Source organism: Podarcis erhardii (assembly GCF_964252035.2).
Source record: "Podarcis erhardii genome assembly, chromosome: 5".
Classification (NCBI taxonomy): Eukaryota; Metazoa; Chordata; class Lepidosauria; order Squamata; family Lacertidae; genus Podarcis; species Podarcis erhardii.
In genome coordinates, this window is record NC_138509.1 from 73068254 (window position 1) to 73081250 (window position 12997).

Here is a 12997-nt window from a genome sequence, read left to right on the forward strand (position 1 = left end):
AGGAGGAAGAGAAGAAGAAGAAGAAGAAGAAGAAGAAGAAGAAGAAGAAGAAGAAGAAGAAGAAGAAGCAGCAGCAGCAGCAGCAGCAGCAGCAGCAGCAGCAGCAGCCTGGTTGTTCATCATTAATTCCCTGTCAAACACATGTCCCAGACCCCACATCTGCAAACAAATTGCCCAGCAGTAACTGAGCACCACTAATCTTATTTTGTCAAGTCCTCAACTGCCGATCATGCAAATTATAGTAAGAGACTCATTTATAGGAATCAAGTCACAGTAACCTGACAGTCAAACTCACAGCACCTCCTTCCTCTTTTTCCCTTTCTCCCAAAGTTATGTATTTCCACCATTGCTTCATTTTATTTTATAGTTACTGTACATTGCTTCTCCCAAACTCCAGGGTTTTTTAGTGTAATCTAGCCCATGGTCTATGTTTTCCCAGGGAGCCAAAAATTAGCATTTCAGAGTGCACAATCTCTTCTCAGCGTGTAGCTACAATCAAGCACAATGAAGGAAAGCAAGATTTTCCCCAGAGAAGGGCTCCTTTTCCCTGAAAATTTCAGGGCAGTCTAAAAATAGCCATATGTGCAACTTAACACACCTGCTTTTCCAAGCTGCTATCTCTCAGACAAATGCAATGTGTCTGTATTTTAATCTCACTTCCCACCCCAAGCCTCAAAATAAAGGCAATGGAGTGGGTGATGGCATGCAAGAGAAAGCTAATTCTCACGAGAGGTGAAAAGGGGATAAACTAAATTGATGGGATTTTCCCCCCCAGTGTGAACGATTGAATGCATTGTTTTCTTTGCCAAATTATTATCTTCTAGCAGTTATCAGCACTAGACCACTATGCTTAGACTATTTTGCAGTATAAGATCAATTAGACAACATATTTAGAGCAGCTAACAGGAGACCTGTGGCACCATTCTATTGTACAGGTAACTGCCATAACACCAAAAATGCTCTGTCCCAGACCTCTGCAAGAAAATTTTGTTGCAAATCAATAATGACTGGCAGCTGTTACAATGTTTGCTTGGAAGCATGTCTTTAAACATGTCTGCAGATCCATGTAAAAGGAATGAACACATCAGGAACATGAACAACCGGTGTTCTCCAGGTGTTGCTGTATTCAAAACTCTCATCGGCCCCAGCTACTAAGGCGTTGGTCAGGGATGATGGGAGTTGTAGTCCAGCAGCTTCTGGAAAGCACATTATCTGCTTCCGATCTGGGGGGAATTGTTTCCCACTGCAACCCTGGAATACAGTCTTGGTTTGGGTTCGGCTAGCCAAATGCCTGTGGAAAGCCCGCAAGCAGAACATAACTGTAGAAGCCATTTTCTTATCTGTGTAACCCTAAATAATCTGGCATCGTCAGCAAACTTGGCCACCTCACTGCTCACTCCAGGTCAAGTTAAAAACCACCGGCCTCAATACAGCATGGGTAATAATTTATTTATTTTTTAAATAATATTTATTCAAATTTTAAAGGTTACAAAAAGAAAAAAGAGAAAAAAAGAAAAATAAACAAGACAGAAAAAATACAATCAATTAAAAAAGAACAAATCAAACCTTTACATAGCTTTCTTTCCTTTACTTATTTCCTTGACCTCCTCACACCTCCCATTTTTGTATTCTACTTCAAATTATTATTTCAGCAAATCCTTCCAACCTTGTTTTTATCTTAATAATTTGTCTTAATATACCATAATTTTACATTCTCTCTTTCACCAACTCATTTTTACTTAATCCTTTATGTCATTTCTACTAAAACCACATAATTTTCTTTTTCCAACATCTTTCTAGCAATCCTTAATTTTGCAATATTTCTGAAGATAAACTTTGAATTTTTTCCAATCTTCTTCCACCGACTCTTCTCCTTGGTCCCGGATTCTGCCAGTCATCTCAGCCAGTTCCATGTACTCCATCACCTTCATCTGCCATTCTTCCCGGGTGGGTAGATCTTGTGTCTTCCAATACTTTGCGATGAGTATTCTTGCTGCTGTTGTATCGTACATAAAAAAAGTTCTATCCTCCTTTCGCACCAATTGGCCGACAATGCCCAAGAGAAAGGCCTCTGGTTTCTTCTGGAAGATATATTTAAATACCTTTTTCATTTCGTTATAGATCATCTCCCAGAAGGTCTTAATCTTTGGGCATGGGTAATAATTTAGTTAAGACAACAGAGTGCTCACAGGAAGAGGAGGAGAGACAAAGGGAGGGGAAACAGGATGTCAGCGAAGCTTGTAGAGAAGGAGGCCCTATGGAAGGCAAGAATGAATTCAGGAAAGGAAAAGAAATTCTACGGAACTCTGGTATTCTAAGACAACTATAGGTTTTAGTGTTAAAAGCTTAGAAAAGAGTGGGGAGGTCCTCAAAAGGTGACTGCAAAAATATTGCTTAACAAGAGAGGGTCATCTTGACTTACAGAAAGAAGTACCTAAGATCTCAGGTTTCTCAAAGTCAGTAGTAATGTGATACAGTGATGCTTGACTGAAGTTTGATATTAATGATCTCCTGAGATCCTACACTACCTGAATAATGAGGTGAAGATACAACCTTGCTTGTGCTAATAGAGGGTTTCCACCAAGAAACTTAAACTTTGATTTGCTCTGTGCAGCTAGGTATCTTTTCGCTCACAGTCATTCAAACAACAAGGGAAATGGTTTGAGCCAAGGTGCTAGAACCATCTGAAATTCTTTTGTCAGTGGTTTTGCTGACCTGCAAGCGCTGTGCTGTTCACCAGCTGCCCTCTCAGCATTACCAAGCCCCAGAGCTAAGTGGGATCTGGATGACATGGTCTATAAAAAAAGCCACAATAAGTCAAGAAGGGATGCTCGTATTAGTTAATTCCTTGAGTAGAACTGGAGGGGGTGGGGAACACAGCCCACCTTGAGTGAGGTCAAAAATTGTATATCCAATTTTCTTTTGTAATAACACAAGCATATATTTTGTTAAAATAAATTTGGAGCGAATAGCTTTAGGAAGCCAATTCAGGTTTGGCTAAGTGCCAATATCCGATTGTCTCACCAAGTGCTGTTACTATTTATATACTCACTGGGGGAAGCAGAGGAGGCACAAAAATAATTCAAAATGCCAGATATAAACTGCTGACCTTGTATCAGTTTATAGGTCTCTGCCTAGCTATTAAGTGGGTCACCCATTTTACTCCAACGAGAGATAAGAGTCCAGTGTTAAGCTATTAAAGAACACTTTAATTGTTAGGCCAGGATATGGTATAAAAAGAGAAAAGAAGTCTTGATCCACAATACAGCCCAGGTATACAAGAAATAATGCTGTGCTTTGATAAAAGGAACAGACTGGAAACAGCAATGTCTTTAGCCTTGGGTGAAATTCTGAATCAACATTTTAGCACCGATGACTAATGCGAAGGCTTTATTATTGAAAGCTTCCATAAAAGCTGAGAGCAAATCAACTTACACAATAGGCATTTCCAGGCAGAAACAAGCTACAAAAAAATTATGCTTCCTGCCATCACACAATGTTCCCATTTGACACATCTCTGGCATGAATTTAGGAAGATGAAATCTGCTGGGTGATCCTAGGGCCCTGCTTTGCTAGACAGCTGCTACATAAAGGCTAACATTGACAAAGCTTACATCACAATCCCCTGCACTTGTAATGGCACAGTCAACTCCACAATCGTTGTATAGAAACAGAAGCCAATACAGCAACACTGATAGACGAACCCACATATGTAGCAACCCCACCGCCATCTATGAACCATGAGGTTACTCACTTCATGGCAGCAATCCCACACTACTCAACACAGAGACCGTAGGCTGTCCATGTATCCAGTGCAAGCGTGTGCATGCACATCTCACCAACCAGGCAGGGCAAAATAGCACACCATGTCAGTGAAGATCTGTGTTGTCTGGAGATACTACTAATGGTGTGTAGCAGCTGGCTGTAGTTTTAGTCAGGGTCCTATTAACTTGGCTATTTCTTGATCCCAGGACACATATGCTTCATGAGTCTTCTGCATTTATTTATTTCTGTAGCACACTGCATCATATTCAGTTGGATACATGGCCATAATTGTAATCATTGCTGAAGGTAATCAAACTGCAATTTTCAATGGCAAAATTATTGAAGTATGGTGGCACCTGCCCTCTGAAATTCGCTCCCATGACAATATTCAACAGTCACCATCTCTGCTGTTTTTCAGTGTATATAGAATACCTTTTTCTTTCAATTAAACTTTTACGTGGAGAACTTTATCCTAGTCTGATTCAGTAGAGGGGAGGGAGATATTGTGTGTGTGTGTGTGTGTGTGTGTGTGTGTGTGTGTGTGTGTGTTATGGCTGCCACTGTTCTATAACTGAGAAAGTGGAGAACCTTCCCAGTCTGCATCTGTATTCTAAGATGTTTTTATTGTTTTATTGTTGTTTGCTGCCCTGGGCTTGTTTGGGAGGAAAGGTTGTATATAAATTTAATGAAGAAATAAACAATTGTGTATTTCATCATTATAACCCATCCTGGGATCTTATGATAAAAGGTTGATAATAAATCTAACAGAATAAAATAAAATGCATGAATGAATAATAAATAAATAAGCAAGCAAGCACGCATATTACACCAACCAGGCAGACCTTTCCAGGGAAGATGATCCCAGAGGAGATCAGTTACTCATTGGCTGTAGAGTTATTCACAGTCCTATTATCCTGCCTATTCGCTGATCCTAGGAACCACATACTTCATGAGCCTGCTTGCATTCCCCATCTTTTCCTAACACACTGCATCAAATTCAATTGGATATCATTGAAAAATACTGTATTTACTGATGATAATAAATTGCAACTTGCTGGATAAGATATGCCGTGAAATTCATTAAGCATAAGATTTTAAATTCTAGACAAGGAGTGACAAAGTGCTGCTTCAGGTTTTCCCTAATTACTCTAAGGAGTCAGTAAACCGGACTATAGAGACATAAATACCCCAACAGAGAACACAAGCCTTTTTAAAGATGACAACATTTATTGCTTACCTTCTGGACACTGGCAGCTGAATCCGCCAACATTAGAAATGCAGGTACCTCCATTTTGACATGGCTGTTGACTGCAGTAGTCAATTTCTGACTGACACAGGACTCCAGTATATCCTTCAGCATGATGGAATGGTTTGTTTTGAAACACAGAGACAAGGAGAAATTGGAAGCAGTTTATTGTTATGTCTGAACGCAAGCAGAATGCTACAGATGGTCTTAGCTAGGGACGGAAAATTTCACCCTGTCTGCATTTTTAAACAAGCCAACCTGATTTATACCTTCCACACTAATAACTGGACAGGACTGTAATTATCCTTCAGATTTTGAACCTCTCCTAATTTTGTGATACAGTTCTGGGCCAAAGGAAAAATAACAAAATACAGGGGGGGGGGGGAGGAGAGACATGCATTTAGGGAAAACGTTTCGAAATGTGCACACTGAGGTAAAATTCAAATTTTTATATATGGTGATAAAATAAGTACAGTGGTACCTCAGGTTACATATGCTATGCTTCAGGTTACAGACTCCGCTAACCCAGAAATAGTGCTTCAGGTTAAGAATTTTGTTTCAGGATGAGAACAGAAATCGGGCTCCGGCGGCACAGCGGCAGCAGGAGGCCCCATTAGCTAAAGTGGTGCTTCTGGTTAAGAACAGTTTCTGGTTAAGTACAGACCTCCGGAACGAATTAAGTACTTAACCTGAGGTACCACTATATTTAAATTCAGAGAGAGATAAACACACGGGGGGGGGGGTTAACTTATTTGTGAATGGAGTGAGCCTGACATGGACTGGCAATCGCTTGTCTTAACTATGGATTAGGGAACCAATCCAACTTCAAACCATGGTTTACAACCCTGGCTTGGCTTTTGGTAAGGCTATCAGTGCCTATTAGCCATGGTGGCTATGCTCATTAATACCAGTTAATGGAAAGAGTGTTCCTGTGCTCAGGAGGGAAGAGTGTTTATATGCTCGCTCTTTTCCCACAGCCATCTGGTTGACCACGGTGAGAATAGGATGCTAGCCTAGGTGGGCCACTTATCTAATCCTGCAGGGTCATCTTTTGTCCTTATGGTGGAGGAAGTTTGGGCATGGAAAAACTTGCCTCTCGTGTTCAGCCTCCCCAATTTCTATATCGAGTCTAGCATAGGAGAATTATGCTACTATCACTTCCAGATACTTTCAAACTAAAGTCCGGATTTGTTTACAATAGCTTCTGAAGCAAAAATGAAAAAACCCCTTGAAATGACTGAGGAGGTGTTCCATTTTTATTTTTCTCTCAGATATTGTTATGGTCAAGCTATATTCATGTCTACTGAATGAACAGATTTCACTCACTTGTGACCTTAACTATACAGTTTATTCAAGGAACTCTACTTCAAGTTCAATTACAGACTAATTTATCTCCTCAAATGTACTTTGCAGTTAATAGAATTTAAAGCATTACTTAACTATATTTACATATCTTTCTTGTTAAGGCTATGCTTGGGTGCATTTGCATATTTATATTAAATGTAACAGATTAAGACATACGTGCATTGATAGTTAATTTCCTCCTACCACCAGTGTTTAACTCAGGTTCAAAATGTTAATATAAACTATTTGTATTTATAAAGTGGAGGTGAGGGATTGAAATGCAGTACAGAAATATCAAGCCTACAGGACATGAAATATCTGCCATTTGTGCAAAAGGTAGCTCTGCACTTCCAACATTTAATGATGTTTAAATTGTGGTCCCTTCACTCAACAAGACTAAGGGAAGTTTCCGATAAGAGGAGATAAGAGGAATGCCGTTCATTTATGCTGTTGCAGTGGATTAGAGACAGGCTGGTCTTGGGCGAGGGAAGATCTTTACCACAGCTATGTATCGAACAGGTCACCTCTTCTTCTGTCTAACCAATCCTGCATGACTTCACTACCCATGCCTGCTGATTTCTACTGTGGCTTTGCTGCAGATGTAAGACAGTTCTAAGCCCAGGTAAGTAATTTCCCCAGGAAATTACTTCCTTGTATATGAAAGAGGTTCAGGAGCCTGATATAGATTAGGAGCATAGAGCATGGGAAGAGGTTACCTTCTCACTGTAATCTTTGAAAAACCAACCACCACCCCCTCAAAATGCCAAGTAGCAGCAGAAGAAAATGCTCTATTGGAACCAATAAGGGCATTTCTTTTCCTTTTGAAATTTGGCATTTTGATTGGTGATATTATTATTTGCAACCATGTGGGTGGACAGGATTAAACCTCACCCCACCCCACCCCCCAGACACACATGCAACAATCCTGATTAGGGGAGCCCTGATTAGGGGATCTTATTTTTAAGTTAAAAAGCCATACGGAGTTGCACAGTGCATGTTTAAGGCAACATGTAGTTGACTCTCATTCTCAAAAAATACAGGCCTTAAGCAAAAGCAAAAAATACAGGCCTTAAGCAAAGCTTAAAGACACTATGCCAGTGATTTTCAACCAGTCTGCCATGGTCAGGGGTGCCCACCTCCTCTGATGCCCTCTCACATCTCTGCCTCCCAAAGGCTTGCACAGCTGTTAATTGCAGCTCCACAGACGAATGGTGCCTCTGGAAAGCACCGCTCTTTGGGGCAGGGGAGCAGCTCAGAGATCAGGGACAGCAGCAGCAGCCCAGAGGACTCCCAAGGAGAGGGGGCTAAGGGAACACTCCACAAGGGAATGTGTTTGAAAAAGGTGAGAGGCGGCCAGCTCTGCAGGCAAGGGGTGACATAACTGGGCTCTTGAGCCCACAGGGGTGCCACGGAAAGAATGTGGTTGGTTAAGGGAGCTGTGGACTCAAAAAGGTTGAAAAACCTCTGCACTATGCAAAAGGACACAATTCCAAGCACAACGTTAAACATACCAGTAGGGCAAGTACAGGTGAAATTGCTTCCATCATGCTTTTCTGTGATGTCCACACAGGTTCCATTGTTCTGACATGGATTGCTTTGACACGCATCAAATTCTTCACAGAGACCACCCAAATACTGACTTTCACAGTCACAGAAAAAAGTTTCCTAGAACAAACAGATTATAAAATGAACTTTATAAAAATGAAACCTCAAAGCTTCTTTTGAAACCAAGATCTTGATCAAGGTTACAGAGAATGATCAATTAAGAAAACTTAAAAGATCTATAGGGGGGAAATAACACATGAAAGGTACTTAGGCAATAAAAACTGCTATGGAACTTAAGGTTTCTGCCAACTAAGCCTAACGCAAGCTTTATCATAGACTAAACTTTTTTTTTTCCAGGATCATCTTTAGTTTTGTTTTTCATAAGCACAAAGAGTGGAGAGAATTCAAAGTGAAATATAGGATTAACACATTTTTTAAAAAATCTAATCTAATTATCTGGCCAGAATTTCACATTCATGCAGCTGATGATTCCTTGATACAATATCACTGAGTACAGTGGAGATTATTTCCAAGAAACTGCACAAATATTTCCTATGCAAACTCTCTTTGTATATTACAAGATGCAGTGCAAAGCATAGGCAAAAAAAGAGTAACACATCAGCTCTTGGCTACGAGATGCCCTGTGAGATGTGGAAGAAATACAAAAGAGGCAGAGCAAAAATAATCTTGTTAAAATACTCTTCTGGTAAGCGGCATATTTTGAACCTGTATGTTAGATATTCAGCATTTATTCTTTGGTACCTTGCTGATAATTTCCACTACTATTAGAAATGCGGGGGGGGGGGGGAGCTTACACAACAGTTATTTTGTTGTCCTAGAAACTGCAGCGCTTTTTATGCAACTGTTACACAAATCTCCACAGTACATTTGCCTTTATCAAGCATTTATATAAACCAAAAGCTAAATATAAGGTGTTTGTTATGTCCAGCCTTGCTTGCAACAACTCACATCGCAGGAGTGTCCTATATTTTGCAAATATAGATTATTTCTCATGAGAAGCATCTGCCTTTCCAAAGCAGTTTCTTGGTCCTGTCTAAAACTATCATACACATTTGTCAAAAAAATAGTTCAAATTAAACTATTTTACTTTTCCTGTTCTAGTCACGTTTTCCCAATGTTTAATTCTCATCCTTTCCACCTGTCTTTCTGACTGCCGAATTAGAAGGACTGTCCTTCTGTTGCGCTACCTCACAGAAAACGTTGAGATGGTCATTATGCAAATCAAGGAGACATTTCTCCTTCAGTCTTTAAACTATTCTTGACGGGAAATGCTAGGTAATGGGGAAAGGTTTCTGAGAAGACATAACGTGTATTAAAATATGTGGCTATTTAAAGGGGAAAACACAGCAGCCCAATCCACTCATCACATCAAACCATAGTTTGAAACAAACCATAGTTTGGTGGGAATGTGCTAGAGCACACTGCTCAATAGTTCCTGCAACACTTATCCCCTGCTCCTGCTGTACCACAGAAAAAACATGTCAATGCAAAGTAGGACTGATGGGAGCTGAAGTCCAACAATACCTGGAGGGCATCATATTGGCTATGCTACCTATAATTTCTTCAGATTTCTATTAACAAGCAACCAACTAAACAGAGAAAACCCATGGCCTTATTCACTTAGGCTGTAAATCCTAAACCCAATGATGTGGAATAAGTCCCACTGAGCTGAGTCAGACTTATTTTTGAGTAGACATGATAATATAGCACTGCCATTATCATTATTATTAATTATTATTATTATTATTAGCTTCTTATGCAACATCTCAAAGAGGCTTTCTATTTTACTGCACCAATATAGCATATGAACTCGTTCCAATTAAAGCTAAGGATTATGTAAAATATAAATTAGAGAACTACAAAGAAGGTAAGAAACAAAACTAGCTTGACAATTCAACATGTACAAAAAGGGCAGTGCTCCTGTCAAAAGATGACGCATTGTAAGAATTTACTAAGAAATGGAAAGAACAATTTATTCTTAAGAAAATATTGACAATGAAGCATGTCTCAACACTTCCAGAGAAATATTTCAGACAGGTAATAGCACTGGGACTTAGACAACTTATTATGCAGAGATGATTAGGTACCATTAGTAGTTATTAGCTAAGCAGCTGTCATCTTCCTCCCATCACAGAGTTAACATTTATGGTGACATATACTCATTTATTTGAAGAGCAAAGAATTAAGAAAACTACCGATTGTCATAATCCTTTGTTAAAGGCAACCTGAACAGCTGCTTACAAATAACTGAATATTTATAAAGCTATTTACTTACTACTTTCATGTTTCCTTTAGCAGGCGTGGTGTGAATATTCAAAAAGGGGAGGCTCAACAATATGAGCTTCCCTCAAATTTAGCAGGCCCAAATTCAAGGGAAATGAAGTCTTCCCCACTCTTGAGTAGGCCTACTTCAAAGTGGGGCTCATGTAGGTTCCACAACCCACCTCCGCTAGAAACTGGAATTTTAGAGTTGCCTCTCCAGTTTCATGGAATCAGTTACCCGACGAAATTAGGCAGATACCTAGTATATTGATATTTAGATAACTACTGAAGTCAATTTTTGTTTAAGGCTTTCTCTGAAGTGTGAGCCAATTATTTCATGGAATATTAATTGCACAATTGCAAATATGGTTTAAATTGTTTTTAAGAGTCTGCATCTTTTGTAATTTAACTCTTATTATCTTAATGTACATTGCTTTGATAGCTTCCAGCAGTGAAGTGGTTTACCAATCTGCAAAATAAATAGATAAATAAAATAATGCTGCATATATTTATCTCCTTCAGCCTTGCATGGCCATCAAGGCAGCACATTGCAAACTGTAAACCACAAGGTAACATTACTAAATGTATATATAACGACACTGATGCGCCTGAGGAGCAGATAACAAAAACATTGCACTGCATTTTTCGTACTGTGGAAGAAGTGATCAACGATAATAGATTGGTGACTGAGAGGAAGATACTAGAGTGGCTAGGTGAATGGTGTATTTGGGTCTATTGGCAGATGTGTGTTAGATGTGGGACTAGATTGGAATGAGTGGTATTGGAGGAGGAGCAGCTACTACACGATTTGTATAGATCCACAACAGAATTTGAGTGTGGACATGGTGTTAGTGCAGTGAGTGTAGTATATTGTAAGTCAATATGTGACTAGGAAAGAGGTTTTGATCGTTATTTTGGAAGCCACTTAGAGACTTAGTATTAAATGATAAATAAATTTAGGAAATAAACAAAACTGTATAAGGATAGGCGTGGATTTAATTTTTTTGCCTTTTTAACATTTTGCAATGTTTTATCACAGGCAGTCCAGCAATTCTTTTATTGACTATTCCAGCATTACATAATACCACAGTTGTTTATGGAATGGTAAACAGAGCTTAGAGGTGGTCCGTTACTGTGCACTCTGATACCTTTGAACCAAAATTATAAAGATCATGATCCCAGAAATGATCTTTGTTCTGGCAGCGGAAGCACCAGCCACTGCCACCAATGCTTGTTTATGGCAAAATGCCTTTTGGGTTTTCTTTTCTAGGAACATGCTTAGCATTTGAGAAGGGGTTGTGAATAAAATCAGAGAAAGAAGGAACCCAACGCTATGGATGATTCACATTAAGCATACTGTTTGGGCAGCCAACTGCTGTAATACGTAGGAAAATTACCATTTCTGGACATCTCTCACCCCAGGTGGAAAAAAAACAGTGGCAAAAGATCTCACACCTAATTAAGCCTACACTTCCCATGAGCCAACTGATTAAATTGTACTGTTTGCGTCAAGTTTTATTGGCTTAAAGTTCTGCCCTGCAACTAGCAGACCAAAAAATACAATAATAAAATAAAATTGTGGGGGGAATTGCTAAGGAAAAGGAAACAATAGCCTGGGCAAAACTAACATTCAATCTAAGCTCTATGCGAACTTACGATTGGGTGGCTAACCTAGCAGTACTTTGATGGCACTTATAAAACTGATCATCTTAAACAAGCCTCTTTATATGCTAGCTCAAAAAGTACTTTAAAGGAGACTGGAGACTGGTTACATCTTGATGGCAGAAAGAATTACATGACATTTCCAAGTACCAATATTGTGAGCTCTTTGCTAATAGCAGTTTTGTTGAGCTATTGTTCCTCTAGGGCTTTGTAACTAGTTGTCAAGTGTAAGACCCAGGAGAAACACAACCCAGGCAAAAGTGAGGTTTCAGTAGCATGAATTTGAGCATGAATATTTGCAAGAGTGGGGTCTATGCAAGTCATAGGAACAACTATGAAGAGACCTTGTGGTCTCATTTCTTTTACTCTCCTATAGCCTGATGGAATATTCAGCTGCTTGGAGGAGGAGCCTGACTTAGCTTTCAACAGAATTAACTAGTTGCCGTTCGGAATCACAGTGCAATCCTATGCATGCTTACTCATAAGCAAGTCTTACTGAATTCAGTGTGTCCTCAGGCAAGCCGACACAGAAGTGCAGCTTCAATCTCTTTGGCATCTAAGAATAAGACCCATTTTCAGTTTCCAAATCCAAAGTGACAGATGTCCTTGTAAATCCCATATGAGGAATGTGTTGCTAGGTTTTTCCCCTCTACCCAAATACTTGGGGATTTCATAGATTTGTAGTTTCGGTAACTAATAAATGTTGACACTGAAGGCTAAACCACCTCTGAATATCTAACAATTTCAATCCTCGTGGCAAGGTCACTGCAAAGTCCTCAAATGTCTGCAATCTCCTGCTGTGCCAAGAATCCTAGCTGAACTATTCTATGTGACAGGAGCACTAATAACAGCACCTTTCCCCCTTCTAGTGTGCTAAGGAAGGCTGATAGCACATAACATTTATCTGACTTGATTAAGCCTAAGATCCCAAGTATAATGCTTTGAACTGTGCAAAGTCTGGGAGCAGAACCAGGCCAGACACAATACAACATAATAATAGGAAGCATACACAACACGCAAAACTATCTGGAAAACACGGAGCATATTCAAGTGTCTTCCAAAAACTGAAAAATTAATAAAACATTTTGTGATGAGTACAGCAACACGACTGCCCCTATAATGATTTTCTAACAATTCATTCACCACCAGCTT

At 39.5% G+C, this 12997-nt stretch overlaps 1 protein-coding gene across 1 annotated transcript in view; it reads right to left on the minus strand.

Annotated features, from left to right (window-relative positions):
- The window catches only part of DNER (delta/notch like EGF repeat containing), a 109092-nt gene that overhangs the window by 26159 nt on the left and 69936 nt on the right, over window positions 1-12997 (minus strand). Inside the window, exons 6-7 of the mRNA XM_081861545.1 lie at window positions 7867-8020; window positions 5003-5116 (exon numbers count right to left, since the gene is read on the minus strand). Coding sequence (XP_081717671.1) covers window positions 5003-5116; window positions 7867-8020 — 268 coding nt within the window. The remainder of the gene's footprint in view (window positions 1-5002; window positions 5117-7866; window positions 8021-12997) is intronic.